Raw genomic sequence first — 21,081 nt, forward strand, 5'->3', positions numbered from 1 at the left:
ACCAGCAACCTTCTTGCTGTGAGGTGAGAGCACTACCTACTGCGCCACTGCCTCGCCCAGAAATATTAAAAAAGAAAAAATAATCAAAAGGGGGCTAATACTGACATCAACTGTGTGTGTGTGTGTGTGTGTATGTGTGTTTGTGAGTGTGTGTATATATTTATACATATATATATATGCATACATACATACATACATATATATATATGTATGTATGTATGTATGTATGTATGTATGTATGTATGCATATATATATATATATATATATATATATATATATATATATATATATATACACACATTAACAATGTTGGGGAAAGCTACTTTTTAAAATAATGCATTACAATATTGAGTTACTTCCTTAAAAAAGTAGCTAGCTATGCATTACGTTACTTTTGAGTTACTTTTTCTTTATCTGAAAAAGTTATTCAAAGATGATTCCTTGGACTTACTAATTAGTTTTAAAGGTGCAGTAGATGATCTGACAAAACGCTAACCGGTTAGCATAATATCTTTGAAACAGTCCCACCCCTGTCGTCCAAAGCCACATCTCTGGAAATTGTGAACGTGCGCACCTTAAAAATGGCAGCAGACAACCCACTAGATCATGTCATTTGCCAGTTGAAAAACTTTACAGTACTTAATAATACTACAATTCCGAATGAAAAACTGTATTATATCTAGCACGTTTTCAGTTGTGTAGCAAGCAAAACTTGTCATTATGTGCAATATGTCATGCTTAGTGGTTGGCCGGCGGCTGCAGGAATCACACTTGTTATTAAGCCATACTCACATGCTATTTCAGAGTGAATACTGGGCCCAAAGTGTGACCCTGTCATATTGTTACAGATTATTTCAAACCTATATCCCAATGATCTCTAAATAACACTTCATCAAGACTTTGTGTTTTGACAAGAGGCCGCTTATTTTATTGCAACAATACAAAACTTTTCATTCATTCATTCAAACATTAAAAAAATAAGAGAGCAGCACAGGCGTCTCGTTGAATCGATTCATTTGACCTTGTCAGCCATCTGGAATGTGAAGTTTGCTCAACACACTATTGGCTAGAATCAACAAACAACTTTAACAAATGCAAGATTCCCAAAACCAAAATAAAGTCCTTTATGTCCAACATGCCGTTTCACGTCTGCTGAATAAAACTCTTGCTGGATTTCAACAAAACCCCACGATGAACAGACGAGCAATGTCCAGATCCATAACTTAAAGCACAATTGAAACGCTTGCTTATTGTATTTACATTTCCAAGTCAACGACGGATTGCTCTGCATGTTGATCTTTAGTTTTGTTTGTTTGCTGTTTGAATAAATGTTTGAGAAGTTATAAGCAAAATGGGGATAAAAGAACCACATGCGTTTTCGACCACACCGGCTCGCACGTCAACAGCATAAGGGCTACAAATGTCTGATATGCAATACGCATCCGTCAGGCCAGCTTTCGGGATGCAGATGTCCATATGATCAACCTGAAGTCACACGGTGCGGGAATCAAGGCCTCGTGCATAAACGTTCAATAATCCACAGACCTGGGAGTTGAGAAACGCAATAACACAAACAATAAATTAAAAAAACAGTCACTTGAGATGCTTATTCATCAAAACACTGCAGTTCTTCCCTGCAAGATTGCTCTCGGCTCCAGTTTTCACGTATTGACCTTATTCTTCATGTACGAGCAGGTGCAGACCGGAATCTTTTTGACTCAAGACTTCCACTCACATTCACTTCTGTTAATTTCTACACGTTAAAAACAGCTCAAAATGCTGCTTCAAGTCCCTTTTATCAGGGATCACCACAGCGGAATGCACCGACAACTATTCCAGCATGTGTTTTAGGCAGTGGATGCCCTTCCAGCTGCAATCCAGTACTGGGAAATCTGCTTCAATTTGCAAACTGATATTTTTATTCATTCATTCATTTTTTTTTCCCGGCTTAGTTCAATTATTAATCAGGGGTCACCACCGCGGAATGAACCTCCAATTGTTCTAGCGTAAGTTTTATGCAGTGGATATTCTTCCAGCCACAACCCAGTACTGGGAAAGCTGCTTCAATTTGCAAACTGATATTTTTATTCATCCATTCATCTTCTTTTCGGCTTAGTCTATTTATTAATTAGAGGTCACCGCCACGGAATGAATCACCAACTTTTCCGGCATATATTTTACGCAGTGGATGACCTTCCAGCCACAACCCAGTACTGGGAAAGCTGCTTCATTTTCCAAACTGATATTTTTAAATTTCTTTTCAGCTTAGTCCATTTATTAATCAAGGGTCACCACCGCGGAATGAACCGTCAACTATTCTGGCATATGTTTTCATAGTGAATGCCCTTCCAGCCACAACCCAGTACTGGAAAAGCTGCTTCATGTTGCAAACTGATATTTTTAATAATTCATTCATTTTCTTTTCGACTTAGTCTCTTTATTAATCAGGGATCGCCACCGTGGAATGAACCGACAACTAATCTGGCATATTTTTTACGCAGGGGATGCCCTTCCAGCTGCAACCTAGTACTGGAAAAGCTGCTTTATTTTGCAAACTGATATTTTCATTCATTCATTAATTTTTTTCAGCTTAGTCCATTTATTAATCAGGGGTCACCACAGCGGAATGAACATCCAATTATTCCAGCATAAGTTTTATGCAGTGGATATTCTTCCAGCCACAACCCAGTACTGGGAAAGCTGCTTCAATTTGCAAACTAACATTTTCATTGATTTTTAAAATTTTTTTGGGCTTAGTCCCTTTATTAGTTAGGGGTCGCCACAGCGGAATGAACCGACAACTAACCCAGCATATGTTTTACACAGTGGATGCCCTTCCAGCCGCAACCCAGTACTGGGAAAGTGGTTCATTTTGCAAACTCATATTTTCATTCATTTTCTTTTGGGCTTAGTCTCTTTATTTATCAGGGGTCCCCACTGTGGAAGGAACCCCTAACTATTCCAGCATAAGTTTTATAAAGTGGATGCCCTTCCAGCCGCAACGCAGTACTGGCAAAGCTGCTTCATTTTGCGAACTTGTATTTTCATTCATTCATTTTCTTTTCGGCTTAATCCCTTTATCAATCAGGGGATTGCCACCGCGGAATGAACTACCAACTAATCCAGCATGTTTTACGCTGTGGATGCCTCTCCAGCCACAACCCAGTACTGGGAAAGCTGCTTCATGTTGCAAACTCATATTTTCATTCATTAATTTTCTTTTCGGCTTAGTCCATTTATTAATCAGGGGTCGCCATCGCGGAATGAACCGACAACTAATCCGGCATATGTTTTACACAGTGGATGCCCTTCCAGCTGCAATCCAGTACTGGGAAAGTTGCTTCATGATGCAAACTGATGTTTTCTTATAGTGTTATTTTACTTTTTTATGTATTTTTATGTTTTTAGAGGAAGTAGTTTGTCCGTTTTATGCCATTTATTATTCCCAGTCATTTCTCCCATGGGCGACTAAATCGCAAAAACGATCCGGATCGCAGAATAAGGTCAATAAACACATGAGTAAACTCCCATGTGCACCAACATCTAATCCAGAATCTGCTGTCAAGACCAACAGAGAACCAGACCAGACGCATCTCCAGCGGCATCAAAACACTGATGTCCATCATTTGGAGCAGCCTCTATTGGCCTTTCAGTGTCCGTGGTTTACTGTCCACGCTCCGTCAAACCTTGTAGTAAATATTTGCCGGATTCTGCGGTGGCATTTCTTGGACGATGTACACGGGGTGTCCGTAGTCTCCGCTAACCTTCTCGTAATGCGGGCAGTACATGCTTCCTGAGGTCCGGATAGGAAAGATGATGTCGCTGGGCTCGGAGCCGTTGTTGTTGCTGCCGCCACTGGCACCACTGCCACGTTTGGGCAGCGTGTTTAAGGGCAGCTGTCCGGAGCACTGCGCCGAGTGCTTCTGATGACGCCGATGCAGAAGTGCTACAAGTGCGATGATGATGAGGATGAAGATCACAGCCCCGGATGCGACGCCTGCAAACAGGGCCACATCAGACCCAGCAGATCCCACAGACTCGCCACTCTTCCCTCCGGATTCTCCGTTCTGCATGGAGTCTGAGGAACATAAAAGAGTTTAGGATCAGATGGAGTTTATACAGGAATTCCGCCAGGAATGAACCGCCATATATCCCAGCATATGTTTTATGCAGCTGATGCTCTTCCAGCTGCAACCCAGTTCTGGGAAACACCTATAGACTCACATACGCACTTATACACTATGACCAATTTAGTTCAACCAATTCACCTATAGCGCATGTGTTTGGGCTGTGGGGGAAAACGGAGCACCCGGAGCAAACACAGGGAGAGCATGCAAACTCAGAAATGCCAACAGGACTCGAACCAGCGACCTTCTTGCTGTGAGGCGACAATGCTAACCACTGACCCACCATGCCAATCCAGACTTTAGATTACATTTTTTAATTACATGTTTATATTTCACCCCCAATTTTTGTTGTAATTTAGACATCTGGAATAAAACAGCATCATAATATATAATAGAGTCACAAAGTTGTTATACATATTCAATTTAGTAACGTTAATAAAAAGAAAATCAAAAGGTCACATTATTTTAAACCTCTTGCTATCAATAAACATTAATGTAGACTATTAGATCAATACATTACAAATGTTCAGCTTAGTAATTTAGTAAGGTAGTAGTTGGGTTGGTATTGGACCGGAATAAGGATGTAGAATAAGATTCTACTTTATACGTACTCGTACTACTACTAGCCAATATCTTACTATTGGACAGGTAATAATCCAGTAGTTAATGAAGGAATTTGGTGATTAGAGAAGTATAAAAAAGTGACTTTTATTAACTTTTTTAATAATATATATACACTCACTGGCCACTTTATTAGGTACACAGTACTAGTACCGGGTTGGCCCCCCTTTTGCCTTCAGAACTGCCTTAATCCTTCAAGGCATAGATTCAACAAGGTACTGGAAATATAACTCAGAGATTTTGGTTCATATTGACATGATAGCCTCACGCAGTTGCTGCAGATTTGTTGGGTGCACATGCATGATGAGAATCTCCCGTTCCACCACATCCCAAAAGTGCTCTATTGGATTGAGATCTGATGACTGTGGAGGCCATTTGAGTACAGTGAACTCATTGTCATGTTCAAGAAACCAGTCTGAGATGATTCACGCTTTATGATGCGATATTCTGCTGGAAGTAGCCATCAGAAGACGGGTATGCTGTGGTCATAAAGGGATGGACATGATCAGCAACAATACTCAGGCTGTAGTCCATCCGCCTCAAGGTTCGATGTGTTGTGCATTCAAAAATGCTCTTCTGCATACCCCAGTTTTAACCAGTGGTTATTTGAGTTACTGTTGCCTTTCTATCAGCTCAAAACAGTCTGGCCATTCTCCTCTGACCTCTGGCATCAACAAGGCATTTGTGCCCACAGAACTGCAGCTCACTGGATATTTCCTTTTTTTTGGACCATTCTCTGTAAACCCTAGAGATAGTTGTGCGTGGAAATCCAAGTAGATCAGCAGTTTCTGAAAGACTCAGATCAGCCCGTCTGGCACAAAGAACCATTTAGTTCATGCTCAGTTTGAACTGCAATGGACCGTCTTTACCATGTCTACATGAATAAATGCATTGAGTTGCTGCCATGTGATTGGCTGATTAGAAATAAGCGATAACGAGCAGTTGGACAAGTGTACCTAATAAAGTAGCCGGTGAATATATATATATATATATATATATATATATATATATATATATATATATATATATATATATATATATATATATATATATATATACACATTTATACACAATGTACTTGATGTGATTTATGATATTTAGTGTGATTTCCCCCATATGCAATAATACCTACCAATCTGACTGACATCATTTTCTTTGCTGAAGGTATTTTGGTCCTTATTTTCAGGGTATTTTGGAGGATTTCTTGTGGGATGGTTTTTCGCTGAGAATGAATCTGTAGGACCTAAACAAAAAACAGAAGAGAGAGCTAACGTAACCTGTGGAGAAAAGCTGTACAAAATGTTCAGCGGACTGAAAAACTGATCTGAACACGATATCGGACCACCCTTACATCGTTCTGGCTCCGAGGCATTAAGCCCCAGGTTTTGAGAGAGAATTTAATGAATTGGCGTAAAGCTGCAAGTATCTCTCCATAAGCCCAAGGAAGGGACAGCTGGCATAGCCATAGGAAACAAGCTCACATGACATTTCAATTACACGCTGAGGAACACGAGCACGGACACCCACGACATGAAAGACTGATGGAGACGCTGCTGTTCAGCGGTGCAGGTGGAGGTGTTGGTACTTACTCTGGCCAACCCGCAAAACCAGCTTCATGGATTTGCTCCTGCAAACGCCACCATGGTGGTTGTCCAGTCCTTCAAAAGTGCTGTTAGAGGTGGCTAAAAGATGGAAAGAAAAAATATTCAGCCATTTTCTTCACAAATGCAATAACATTTTTGAAAATATAAACATGCCTGCTTAATAAACACTTCAAGGCAAATTTATAAGAAATGGTAAGTTTTTTTTCCACATATCTCCCCAGTGATGTTGAACAGAGCAAGGAGATTTTTAACAGTATTTCCTAATACATTTTTTTTTCTTCTGTAGAAAGTCTTATTTCTTTTAGTTTGGCTGGAATCAAAGTAGTTAAATTTGTGTATATTTTAATAAATAAAAGTGTATATTTTGAGGTCAGTATTATTAGTTCCATTGAATATTCTTGATATACACTTGAATATTAAATATTGTCTAATAAACCAAACCTGCCTAATAGTTTTAAGTGTGTTTATTTAGTTTTTCTTTGAAATGCTCAATAAACACTTTCAATTTTGACTTAAATTTCCCGAATTTTGATTTTATAAACTTAATACCATAACAAGAATCTACTAAGAATTAACACAAACATGTGTATGTGTAACCAAAAACATGACAATTTTGTTAAAGGAACACTCACTCCACTTCTTTTTTTTTTTGGTATTAGGCTCATTTTACAACTCCATTAGGGTTAAACAGTAGATCTCCGGGTCTGGCGGGAACACTTTTAGCTTAGCTTAGCATAAATCATTAAATAAGATTAGACCATTAGCATCTTGCTCAGAAATTTCCAGAAAGAGTTTTGATAATTTTCCTATTTAAAGCTTGATTCTTGCATAGTTACACTGTGTATTAAAACGGACAGAACATTTAAATTAGCTAATTTCTAGACCAATATCATTAGGAACTATACTCTCATTCCAGCATAATAATCAAGAAACCCTTCTGCTGTACCATGGCTGCAGTAGGCACAATGCTATTACGCAGCGCAGTAACTACGTTACCTAGCTAGGGACTGTTTTCAGGTGCTACATAATATCATATCAGATGCTAATGGTCTTATTTGGTACAATGATTGATGCTAAGTTAAGCTAAAAATGCTCCTGCCTAAATAGCCAAACCTGCATAATTTCCTCAGTGCAGTTTGTTTAGTTTTTCTTTAAAATGCTGAACTTAATATTGCAATTTTGACTTTTATTGTCAGAATATGAGGCTTTACAAACTTGACAATACAACAACAAGAATTTACTAAGAATCAACAGAAACATTTATATGCGTAACAGTAACAACAATTTTGGGGGAGAAAATGAGTTTGTTAAAGGAACACTCAATTTTTTTTGGAAATAGGCTCATTTTACAACTCCATTAAAGTTAAACAGTTGAGTTTTACAATTTTTGAATCCATTAAGTCGATCTCTAGGACAGACGAGAGCATTTGTAGCTTAGCTTAGCATAAATCACTGAATTAGATTAGACCAGGCATGTCCAAACTCAGTCCTGGAGGGCCGGTGTCCTGCAAAGTTTAGTTCCAACCCCAAACAGACACACCTGGGCTAGCTAACCAAGCTCTTACTAGGCTTTCTAGAAACAACTTGCATCAACACACCTGCAAGGATGAAGCTAAAATCTGCAGGACACTGGCCCTCCAGGCCTGAGTTTGGATACCCCTGGCCTAGTAGAAGGTTGATTAGCTAGCCCTGGTGTGCCTGACTGGGGTTGGAACTAAACTTTGCAAGACACCGGCCCTCCAGGACTTAGTTTGGACATGCCTGGATTAGACCATCAGCATCTTGCTTAAAAAATAGTTATGATAATTTTCCTATATAAAGCTTGACTCTTCTGTATATACATGTTAAACGTTGGTATTTTCTAGATGTGAACTATACTCTTATTCCAGCGTAATGAAGGAACTTTGCTGCTGTACCATGGCTGTAGTAGGCACAATGCTTTTATGCAGTGCTGTAACTAATTTATCTATCTGGGGACTTATTTCAGAAGCTGCATACTATCATATCAGATGCTAATGGTCTAATCCGATTCAATGATTTATGCTAAGCTAAGCTAAAAGTGCTACTTCCATACCTGATCGGATGAATGGATTCAAATTGTTAAACTCCACCACTAAACTCTTTCATTCATTCATTCATTCATTCATTCATTTATTCTCCTTGGGCTTAGTCCTTTATTTATCATGGGTCACCACAGTGGAATGAACCGCCAACTATTCCAGCATATGTTTTACACAGCGGATGCCCTTCCAGCTGCAACCCATCACTGGAAAACACCCATACACATCCACACAAACACACTAAGGCCAATTTAGTTTACCCAATTCACTTATACCACATCTTTGGATTGTGGAGGAAACAGGAGCACCCAGAGGAAACCCACGTGAACACGGGGAGAACATGCAAACTCCACAAAGAACTGCCAACTGGTCCAGCTGGGACTCAAACCAGCGATCTTCTTGCTGTGAGGTGACAGTGCTACCCAATAAGCCAGCATGCCGACCTCTCTGTTAAACTCTGTAGAACTTAATTTAGCCTGTTTTTAAAAAGTGTAGTGTTCCTTTAAAAAAAGAAGAGCACATTTTAATTTTCTAATGAAATTTAAATTCTGGAACTCATTTTTTTGTATAAGATTCCCCCGTCCAACATTTACTATCCCACATTTGTGATGCTGCATATTTAAAGGCCATCATCCATCTTCAAAACTCCTCCATGCCACCAAATTATTCTCCCCCCCTCGAGGCTCATTCCTCTTACAGTCGTCCTGATGTATTTGGCCATATAAGGTTTAGTAGCACCAAGTGAGCTCGTTTATGACTGGGTCAACTTTCCACATGTGCTCTCGCAGGTGCTTTAAAACCTCTAAAGTGTCCCTCGCGGACATTGGAGTCACATGTTCATCAGTCACTGCGTATGTGAATGCAGAAGGTGAAGGTTCAACTCGCTCACACAAAGAGAAAAATCTCACTTTTGCAGCACAGCAAAGCTCCTTAAAAGCTTGTGTTTGTTTGCTTGTAAATCCTTACGAAGAGAGAACACACACACATTCACGTGCGCGTTAATTTAGAAACCCCTCATACTGTGAGTAATAATCACACAGGTTTGAACTTTACAACATATTACCGAAGCCTTAGCACAGAATATCAAGGATTTGCTTTGGCTGTCAATCCCGGGATAGTGGAGTGGCTTGCTGGAACAATTTAAACTCTATTGTGCTTTGGCACCCATGCTGTGTCCTCTGATAGCAGGGCTAAAGAATTCCATTGGGCCGTAATCTCTCTTTCACTGCGAGGATTAAGACCAATCCCACATGAACAAATGGACTTCCCATCCAAACTGCTTAGGGCACAGAAAGAGCCAATGACCAGCAAGTGAAAGGCAGAGAGATGTTGGGGGGTGGGCAGTAAAAATGGATTAGACGCTAATTTTAGCTAGTACAAATGTAAATAAACTTTCATTAGAAATTTTAGGGTCGTACAATGTTTTAAAAGTTTTTTTTTTTGCCTGTTTATTCAATGAAAAAGGTATACATTTAAAATATAATTTTATTTTCGATTTTAAAAATACACTTAAAAAATGGTAAATTGTTGCAAACAATTGATAAAGGCTGATTTTAAGCAAACAAATGTAATTTAGTAATGTTCTACTTTGTTTGTTTAAATTCAGCTCATATTTGCAACCACTTACCTTAAAAAAAAAAATAATAATAATTATATATATATATATATATATATATATATATATATATATATATATATATATATATATAATTAAATAAACAAATAATTTAATGAATTAATTAAATAATTACAAATTTGTAAATCATTTTATTCAGTGTACATAGAAATGTTTCCCGTTTTCCAGATGACATTGTTAGTTGTTGGACAATATCGCGCTCTTAGTAATGCGTTACCGGCATTACTATAGACAGTAACTAATACTGTAACACGTTACTTTTTAAATATATTAACTATGTTATCCCTACAATATAATGTGTTTGTCCGTTACTTGGTAAATTAATTCATTTTGGCTGCAGTCTAGCCTACATCTTCCTGTTTACAACAGCAACACATTGTGGGATTGGTGGATGTCAACAAACTACCATAAAGAAGACACACTTATGAAGTGCCTTAGTCGTGTACGAGGCGCCAGACTGGAAAAAAAGTAAAGTGAAAGCAGAAAGACTGTGAGAGAGACCGAATGCAGGCGAGGTAGACCGATTTTGTGCACGCGTGAGACCGAGACACTATTAACGTTACTATTATTAATTACTATTACTACTACTATGTTTGTTGTTTCAGATAAATAAGCACACATTTGTTATCTGTATACAAAACTGATTTGTTTAGTAGACAGAACACATGTTATTTAAAATTTTTAGTGTTGTATTGCTCAGAAAAACGTTGTGATTTATTTATTTATTTGTGAGCTGTTATACAACGGCAGATTTTGCACTTTGAATATCCACAGCTTACTTTTTATAAGCTGCTGACATACCACGTTTAATTTGTGGTTAGTTTGAAAAGAAGCTAATTTAAAGCACATTTAATCAAGTTTTCATTTGAAATTTTAGGGTCGTACAATGTTTTTAAAGTTTCTGTTCACCTATTTCTTCTGTGAAAAAGTGATTTATCTAAATATTTTATTTTCTATTTTGAATATACACTGAAAAAAATGCTTAATTATTACGGGCTAAATTTAAGCAAACAAATTAAATTTAGTAATGTTGAACTTAACTTGTTTGTTTAAATTCAGTCCATATTTACAACCTCTTACCTTAAAAAAATTGAGAAATATTTGTAAATCCAATGAACAATTTTTTCAGTGTACATTGAAATGCTTCCCTTTCCCAGATTACATTGTTAGCAACAGTGTTAGGCAATAACGCATTACTAGTAATGCGTTACTGTAACAGCATTACTTCTAACAGTAACTAATGCTGTAACGCATTACTTTTTAAATATATTAACTCTGTATTTGTTACAATATAATTGAGCCTAGCCAGACTGGACTAGGTAAAGCGAAAGCAGGAAGACTGCGAGAGAGGTCAAGTGTGCTCGCGAGAGAGACTGAATACGTGAGGTCGGTCAATTGTGCGTGCGAGAGAGACTATTAACGTTACTGTTAATAATTACTATTATTACTACTATGTTTGTTGTTTCAAATAAACAAGAACACATTTGTTATCTGTATAACAAAATTGATCAGTTTGGTAGACACAGACACATTTCTGTTATATTTCAGAACACGTTATTTAAATGTAAAGTGCTGTATTGATCAGATAAACGCTGTGATTTATTTTTAGTTGTTTTACATATTTTATAGCTGTTATGCAACAGCAGATTTTGCACTTTGAATATACACAGCTTACTTTCCATAAGCTGGTGAAATGCCATGTTTAATTTGTCTTTAGTTTGCAAATTGTTGATTGATTTCATATTTGAGCAGCTGTTATGTTTTTGTTTTGTTTAAAATGCATAACATTAATGGTTGTCTATAATAGCAGTTTATAGGTGCTGAGTTTCACCAAATTAATTGAAATTAATATGAAATCAATAAATAATAATACATTAATGGGAGCATTAAAAAAATGTTCTTTGGAAATTTACTTTAAAATTACTTTAAACTGTAATGCATTACTTTTTGGTGGAAGTAATTGATGAAGTAAATTAGTTACTTTTTGAATTAAGTAAGTTACTATTTTTCATCAACTACCACAACACTGTTTAGAAATCATTATACATGAGCCTTTGGCGTCTCGCAATCCTTCAGAAATCCTTCTAATAAGCACTTTAATATGCTGCTTAAACAACAACATGAAGAACAACAATGAAAAAACTCCTTAGAGCAGAGAAAGAACCGAGTGACCAGCGAGTCAAAGGCCAAGCGAGTGGGGGTGGGCAGAGAAAATGAACATGCCACTAAAAATTAATAAGGAGCTGATATTATCTAGTACAAAACACTTACTGACTCACTTTACTTTAGCTTATTCTCTTCTTGATCAGAGATAAAGCATTTGGGCATTTAAACCCACATAGGCGCATAACAAACGCGCTCTGCGCTGGACTTTAGTCCAGCTTTAAGTTGTCATTTCTGTTCTTTAAAATAGCAACGCTCCAACAATGCGCCTTAACACACCTCCTTTTTAGACCGGAATACCTATGAGTCCACAAAGTGTCGCAAATGGATTTGCTATTTAAACAACTTAAAGGAAAACGTGAAAATTAGGATTGCGCTGGTCTGAAATTAGCAAAAAAATAAATAAAAAATTGTCGCATACATGTCTTGCGCCTTATTGAGCTGGGTGTATGAGAGGGCCCATCTTGTTCATTTATGCTTGCAATTTCATCAATTCACTCTGCTATAATATTATTACAATCAATCTAAATTAATGATTTGATTCCAAATAGAGCTATTCAAGTTATTTGTTGAAATTGTATTTATATCACAATATACCCAGGTAGCAAAGAATTCTGGCCCAGATTTGGCATAAAGCTGGCACAGCAGGCATTCGTCCGGCACAGGCATACAACATGTATGCCAAACATAGCCCATGGCACAGAGGTGGCACCATCTTTAAGGTGGCACACAAGACTTTGGCCAAATAGCAAATATAGTATTTGGCTCAGATGATAAAAATTGTATATGTAGGCCACATAAGTTTGGCCAATCTTGACCCACTTTTATATTATTTTTGAGTAAAGAAAAAGATTCTACCAATCAGATTGCATAGAAAGAAAGTGTGGCCATAAAGCGAAATGCTTCATGGGTTTATCAAATTTGTTGCAATCGTGACACACCAACATATCTGGCCCAGTTCAGGCCCAGTTATGGGTTATTAACTTGGCTGAGACTTGGCCCAGATATGATCCATGTTTGGCCCTTGTGTGGAAGCCAGAATTGGTCCAATCAAGTACTGTAATTCACTGCAGCATTTGGGCCAAGCAAAAGCTGATTGTGTGGGCCAGATCTGGGCCAGAGACATTTTGCTATGTGGGTATTTCACAGAAAAATAAAATGTCAGATTTTTCCAATACTGTGCAGCCCTAATATATATATATATATATAGATTTTTTTGAGATATATTAAGAAATCTTTTTTTCAATTGGCTACAGAACAAACCAGTGAACCAATGACTTTAAACTGCACTTTAAGTTCAATACTAGTATCTTGCTAAATATTATGTACTGTCATCGTGACAAAATATATTTGTTATTAGAATATAATTATTGAAACTATTATGCAAACAACACTTGGGGAATATCTGAAAAACAATTTCAATTTCCCAGCAGGGCTAATAATTTTGCCTTTACCTTTTATATACAGATGACAGTTGTCTCCAATGTCACAATCCTTCAGAAATATTGATGTTTGGAATTTTTTTATTATAATCAGTACAGAAAATATTTGGGTAGCCATTTACTACTAGCTTATTGCTATCATTAAGATATTAACTGTTTATTAGCATTAATAAAGTATGGTCTGGCAGCAGAGTGCTCCGACTCGGCCCCCCCTGGTCCATAAAATATGATATTATTTTACAACCCAATACCCAAACTCAACTACTACCTAACTAACTATTAATAATCAGCCAATTAGTAGTTAATTGAGCTAAAAGTCTTAATTTATGGCTTGTTAATAGCGATTAAAAAATAGTGTGATCAACATCTGCGCTGCTTAGTATTTTCTAAGACCAATCCCACACGAGCAAATGGACTTCCCCTGCAAACTGCTTAAGGCAGAGAAAGGACTGAGTGACCAGCGAGTGAAAGGCCGAGAGATGTGGGGGTGGGCAGAGAAAACGAACAAGCCAACGAGAGAAAAAAAAAACAGAGGGGAAGAGAGAGAGAGTGATAGAGAGAGAGCTTTTACCCAACATGTCCCAGTTCCCTATAACCGTTCCCACATTCATCTAGATGTGACCCGACTCTTCGGCTTGAATGAAGGCCGCTCATTTCCTAACCACAACAAGCACATTCAGCGCCTCGGGCCAGCGCAGCTCAGCCAGTCGCGAAGTAAAGCCAGCAAAGACACAAAAAGTGGAGGTGGAAAAACTCAAGTTTGCGAGCACACAATAAAACAAGTGTATCTGAACAGATGTTGGCTATTTTTAGCAGACATTAAGAGATCCTGATATCCAAGTGATCGTACGTAACCACACGCTCGCTGTGATTACTACATATGATATATCCTGTCTGCATGTACGTCTGGAAGAAATGCTAATTATTTGTTGTAAACCGCTGAAGGCTGGGATATCTTGAATGGGTTGTGATGATATTAAAAATAAGTTTTAATGGGTTTGATTAGATATTATATAACTTGTATTCAAGTGCTATTCAACTGCCTGTAATATCCATAAATTAGCTTTTTTTGTGACTCATGATTTTATGTTTTTGATTTGCATTATGGGACTTTGATCTTTCTTCCAACAACAATTATTATTAAGTTAAAAAGTGACTTTTATTAACATTTTAAATTTTAATTTTAAAGTGGTATATTGAGTTGGTGTTGTATATTACACTACAAAAACCTTAATAAACTGTCAGTACATTTTCTGTTATTTAAAAGATGTATTTCTCTATAAATTTTATCATATACATTGTATTAGGGTTGCACAATATTGGAAAAATCTAACATTGCAATATTTTGTTTTTCTGCGATATACACTCACCGGCCACTTTATTAGGTACACCTTACTAGTACTGGGTTGGACCCCCCTTTTGCCTTCAGAACTGCCTTAATCCTTTGTGGCATAGATTCAACAAGATACTGGAAATATCCCTCAGAAATTTGGTCCATATTGACATGATTTGTCGGCTGCACATTTATGATCCAAATCTCCTGTTCCACCACATCCCAAAAGTGCTCTATTGGATTGAGCCCTGGTGACTGTGGAGGCCATTTGAGTACAGTGAACTCATTGTCATGTTCAAGAAGATGATGGGTACAACATGGTCCTAAAGAAATGGACATGGTCAGCAACAATACTCAGGTAGGCTGTGGCGTTGACACGATACTCAATTGGTACTTATGGGCCCAAAGTGTGCCAGGAAAATATCCCCCACTTACACCACCACCTCCAGCCTGAACCTTTGATACAAGGCAGGATGAATCCATGCTTTCATGTTGTTGATGCCAAATTCTGTCCCTACCAGCCGAATGTCGCAACCGAAATTCATCAGACTAGGCAACATTTTTCCAGTATTCTATTGTCAATTTTGGTGAGTCAGTGCCAATAGTAGTCTCAGTTTACTGTTCTTAGCTGACATGAGTGGCACCAGGTGTGGTCTTCTGCTGCTGTAGCCCATCCGCCTCAAGGTTAGACGTTGTTGTGCATGTGGAGATGCTCTTCTGCATACCTCTGTTGTATATTGCATATACTGTTATGTGACTATTACGAACACAGACATTGGTGGTGAAATTATATATTGTGCATTTTATAGTACTAAAATGTCATTAAAAGTCACTTTGTTAAACTGTAGAGTTAAATTTTCAACTTAAAAAATCCACAGATTAGAGATCAACATCCAATAATGCAATTCACAACCGGAAATAAAGCGAAAACACTTAGAAGATTTAACATTGAATGACTTTTACTAACTAACGTTATCAAAAAACAATATATACTGTAATAAATTTATTATTATTATTTTTTTAAATGTCTCAGCTTTGTTTCGAATCCTTTTTTATTTATTTAAAAATTTTTTGGCTACGTTGTTGTCGTGTTACAAATACAGAAACAGTTAATTAACAGATATTTTTACAGTGTGGTATATATTTCAGAACTGCAATTTGTAAATAATTTTAAGTAAAGAAGCATTTTCCTAGTTTTTTTTACAGTTATTTTAGAATGAATTGTTCTAAATGTTAAATTTAGAAGTAATTGTATCTATGACTCTCTCCATGTTATATAAACACGGCTAAATTACAATACTCGCATTGATTCATAGACATAAAATATACTCACGACTTGATAAAGAAATGATAAATTTGGAGAACATTAATATATATTAATTCTTTACTGTGGAAGTCATGGTATTTTATTTATTTTAGTGTCTTTACTGTCACTTTAGATCAAAATAATGGATCTTTACCGAATGAAAGTATTTATTTCTTTAAAAGTAAATCCAGACTTCTGAACAGTAAAGTACATCAAGACTTTCCAACAAGCCTAAAAAGAGGTTTTAAAAAAATGGTTCTGTTCCTCATTTTGTCAACTCTCCCACACATCACAGTTACATGCACACGTTCTGACATTTGCATGCGTACAAGACGAACACACGCACACATACACAGAGGTAAGTCTCTTTGCAATCATTTAGGTCAGATATCCGTGTGCCTCGGGCTACGGGCCAAGCTGCCTTAAAAAATCAAATCAAACCGATCCGTCTCATACCGGCAAAGGATTGAGGGATTTGGAGCGTGTAAATCTTAAAATCACATAAACGGCCATTAAGGAATGTGCCAGCTGAAAATGGGCTGAGATAAACACACGCTAAACTGAACAATAACCCCCTTTTTTTTAAGTGGTTCAATGATACTAATAACATCCATGTAAAGGGCCGTCAACAAGCCTTCCTTCACAGAAATGTTTCCCTTACTCACTGTAGAGGAAGAGTACAAATGTAGGCCTTGGAGAGACCACACTATGTGTTGAAAATGTATGTGCGCAGAATTATTAACTATTAAGGAGTATATTAACTAATATTTGTATATAGCATTTACTTATTTTTCCAGAGCTTTCTCGTTTACTGTTCCTAGGTGGTGGTTTAATGATTCAAACCCAATCTGAAGTACATAATCCTTAAATACTGTATTCAATAGAGTAATAGAGTACTCAGGAGTATTAAATAGAGTATTCAAGAGATGACTGAAAATTTTCTAAACTATGTCTGAGAATATATTTACATGACAAGAATTTAGCCCAAAAAATATTAAAGTTTTTCGCTTGCATTTTAAAAAAGGTTTTCTAAGACGCTATTCGTTTTCGGGTGTTTACAAAGACATGACAATGGCAGCATTTTCAAAGACATCCACTTTAAATAAAATTTTCAGATCTATGCATATACAGTCACTAAAAGGCTGTTGTCATGTAAACAAGCTGGCAAAACACAAAAAAGGTTCCCATTTTTGGCTAAAACAGTTGGCTCCTGGAACTTAGTTTATTCGCCAAACAACAAGAACGAGTATATAGCAATCAATAACTTTTCCAAAAACTTCTCGTTCACTGTTCCTTGGTGGTTGAAACCCACTCTGAAATGCATAATCCTTAAAAGTGTTCAAGAGATGGCAGAAAACTTTCTAAACAATGTCTGAGAATGGTTTTACAGGACAACAATATTGCCAAAAAAAAAAAGGAAAAATTTTTTTCTATTGCATTTAAAAAAGGTTTTCAAAGACGCCATCATTTTCAAACTTTCGGTTTTGGGTGTTTACACAGACATGGCAATGGCAGCATTTTCAACAACTGCCACTTTGAATCCTGTTTTCAGATCTATGCATTTACACTCACAAAAACACTGTTGTCATGTAAACGAACAGGCAAAACAAAGCTTGCAGTTTTTGACTGTAAATGTCATGTAAATGTCTCCTGAAACTTTGTTTTTTTTCGCATATCAACAAAAATGAATATATAGCGTTCAATTATTTTTCCAGAAACTCCTCATTCACTGTTTCTTGGTGGTTGAATGATTCAAACCCAATCTGAAATAAATAATCCTTGAAAGTTTTCAGGAAATGGCTGAAAACTTTCTAAACAACGTCTGAGGCTGTTTACACGTCAACCATGTTGGCAAAAACTGGCTTTCTCTTGTGTTTTAGAAAAAGCTCCTAAAGTTGCCATGGTTTTCAAAGACTTCCATTTTCGGGTGTTTACACACGAACTGGCAAAACACATCAAATTTTTTCCATTTTTGGCAGAAAATGTTGTCATGTAAATGGCCCCTGAAACAAGGTGTTTATTCGCCTAGCATCAAAAATTGGTATTTCAAGAGTTCACACTTAGCTGATGATTGATTATAAAGCGTGTATGGCATGCTGTCCCAGGAGAGAGCCCTGAGCTCATAAGATCCTTGAGCCTGGGGCTGGCTCCCGTTTGCAGCGTTTTGAGTTTGAGCTCAGGTAGGTCTGGGCTGTGTGTGTGTAAGATGCATATCTGCTGTTGGTAGTAATATGAAGTAAATCCACACTTTGATAATGAAACTTTAGCAATGACTTGAGGAACAACAACACTACCACATATTCTGCCGTTGTCGTGTATGTTGGTTCATGCTTGCCTTTAATCTAAACTTCCCTAAACACGTACTACACATGACGTCATCGCTTTCAAAGACTTTCGTTTTTTGGGTGTTTACATGGACATGACAACAGCATTTTAAATATCTTTATGCATTTTCAGTCATAAAAAATGTTGCTGTCAAGTAAAACGAATAGGCAAAACGCATAAAAAGTTTCCCGTTTTTGGCTGAAAATGTAGTATAAATGGCCCCTGTAACATTGTGTTTATTCGCCTCTTCATGACAAATCGATTTTATCGCTCATACGCGTCTGTTAAATGAGTAAGGACATCTTGTGTGGTAAACGCTCTTGCCAAAGCATTTAACACATTTCCATTCCCATCAACTTGATTTGTTCTTTATTTTTTGAGGGCTACATTATTCAGTCGCCTTCCCAGACGAAAACAAGGAAAAGATATCTTGGGAGACAATGCCGGAGGCTGCAATTCCCCCGGGTGGGATCAGTTGAGCATTTGGCTCCTTCTGCATAGTGTTACAGCTGGCAAGGGAGGTGAAAACTGATCATGAATCAGCACCTGAGGTAAATTCTTGAAAGAGAGTGGCAATAAACTTACAGATGATGTGATAGTCCTTCCCTCTTAAGAACTCCAGGCCCCACAGGTTGGGGCTGAACTCTTGAAACTTGAAGGTGAATTTGACGTCCTGGTCCGGCTTGTCACAGTTGAGCAGTAACATGTCGCTTTTAGTAACATGGCAGGTCTCGAGTTGTTCTTTGGGAACAAGATAGACCCGGAAGTATTCAATGTTCGTCTGCTCAGTGGAGCCTGGCTTGATTCTTGGACACACAATGTCCATTTTGTCTCCGATCTGAGGGTATAATACTACACCTCTTCCTGGGACAAACCTGTGGGGAACAAGGTGATGTTAAATATCTTATAGAGTTACAGAAATGGAATAAAACAAACTGATTAGCATGCATAATAATGAATTAACTCTCAATAGTGTATTCATGAGGCGTGAGAACTTTAAAGTTGTGTTTGGAGTAGTCGGTTTATCCCCACAGCAAAAGCGTTGGTGTCTGGAGGATCATTTTAAATAAGAAAACCAAGTTGTCGTTCTCTAAGAAACATAAAATATTTTAAATATTGCATCAATTTTGAAAATGTTGTCGTGTAAAAATTTTATTTTTAAATAAATAAAAAAGGATCCGAAGCAAAAAAAATAAAAAATAATATATTTATTACAGTATTCATTTTTGATGACGTTAGTTAGTAAACGTCATTCAATGTTAATTTGTCTGAACACACAATGAATAAGCTAAGGTTAACAAGCAAAACTTTGTGCTTTGTAAAGGCGCGTCATCAAGCCTTCCTTTACATAGATGTTTCCCTCACTCACTGTAGAGGAAGAGAACAAATGCAGGCCTCAGAGAGTCTTAATTAAAAAAAATTGTAAACATGTATGTGTGCAAGATCATTAATTAAATGTTTATAAACTAAACTTTGTATTTAGCATTCAATTGTTTTTCCAGAAACTTCTCGTTCACTGTTCCTTGGTGGTTGAATGATTCAAACCCAATCTGAAGTACATAATCCTTGACAGTATTCAAGAGATGGCTGAAAGCTTTCTAAACGGTGTCTGAGAATTTATTTACATGACAACAGTTTAGACAAAAAATTTCCCTTGAGTTTTAAAAAAAGTTTTCAAAGATGCTATTGTTTAAAGTGGTGTGTTTGGAGCAGTACGTTTATCCTCACAGCCAAAGCGTTGGTGTCTGGTGGTTTATTTAAATAAGAAAACCAAGTTGTTGTTTTTTTAAGAAACTATTATTTTTTATTTTAACTTTTCTATATATTATATTAGAAAAAATTATATTTTAAAGATCATATCAAATATCAATGTTGAAAATGTTGTCATGTAAATGGACCTGTTTTTATTCGCCTAACAACAAAAGAGTATTTAGCATTCAGTTATTTTTCCAGAAACTTCTCGTTCACTGTTCCACGGTGGTTGAATGATTCCAACCCAACCTGAAATACATAATCTTTAACAGTATTAAGAGATGGGTGAAAACTTTCTAAAACATGCCTGAGGCTATGTTTACACCAAAAAATGGAAAAGGTTTTTCTTTTTTTTAGGGGAATCTATAGTGGCCGAGAGAGCTAAACATGCTGCAATTTAAGAAAAGATGTGCAATTACAAAAAAAAAACACCAGCAAATTGAGAAAAGATCTTCATCAGTTTGACAGCACACATGCTGCAAATCGTCACAATGCAAACACATTTTTAAAAAACACGCTGCATTTTCACACCATGCAAACAATTAATAAAACGCTCTACATTTTCTCACAATGGAAATGTTTCAAGGAGACCCCAAAACGTGATTGACCATTTAGGTTAAGGTTATTTAGGCTTATAAATACTAAAAGACACAGGAATTGGAATATTAAAATAAATAAACAAAAACATCATGTTTCAAAGATCATCTACAA

General features: G+C 36.9%; 1 protein-coding gene and 1 long non-coding RNA gene across 5 annotated transcripts in view; one reads left to right on the forward strand and one right to left on the reverse strand.

Moving 5' to 3' along the window:
• Positions 1 to 900: 900 nt before the first annotated feature.
• efnb2b (ephrin-B2b) overlaps positions 901 to 21,081 on the reverse strand; it is a 28,198-nt gene continuing 8,017 nt past the window's right edge. Inside the window, exons 2-6 of one of the 4 annotated variants that reach the window (XR_015475503.2) lie at positions 19,204 to 19,493; positions 6,339 to 6,431; positions 5,882 to 5,992; positions 2,532 to 4,079; positions 901 to 2,214 (exon numbers count right to left, since the gene is read on the reverse strand). Coding sequence is in view for 1 of the 4 variants with exons in the window: in NM_131808.1 (NP_571883.1) it covers positions 3,682 to 4,079; positions 5,882 to 5,992; positions 6,339 to 6,431; positions 19,204 to 19,493 (892 nt within the window). In the remaining 3 variants the exon portion in view is untranslated. 4 annotated transcript variants of the gene reach the window in all.
• Positions 14,726 to 17,803, forward strand: LOC147846675 (uncharacterized). The gene is made up of 3 exons (XR_015476192.1): positions 14,726 to 17,146; positions 17,186 to 17,317; positions 17,742 to 17,803. It is a non-coding gene; the product is annotated as an uncharacterized LOC147846675 (long non-coding RNA).

Source organism: Danio rerio, chromosome 1 (genome assembly GCF_052040795.2).
Source record: "Danio rerio strain M-AB ecotype USA chromosome 1, GRCz13ab, whole genome shotgun sequence".
NCBI classification, from domain to species: Eukaryota; Metazoa; Chordata; class Actinopteri; order Cypriniformes; family Danionidae; genus Danio; species Danio rerio.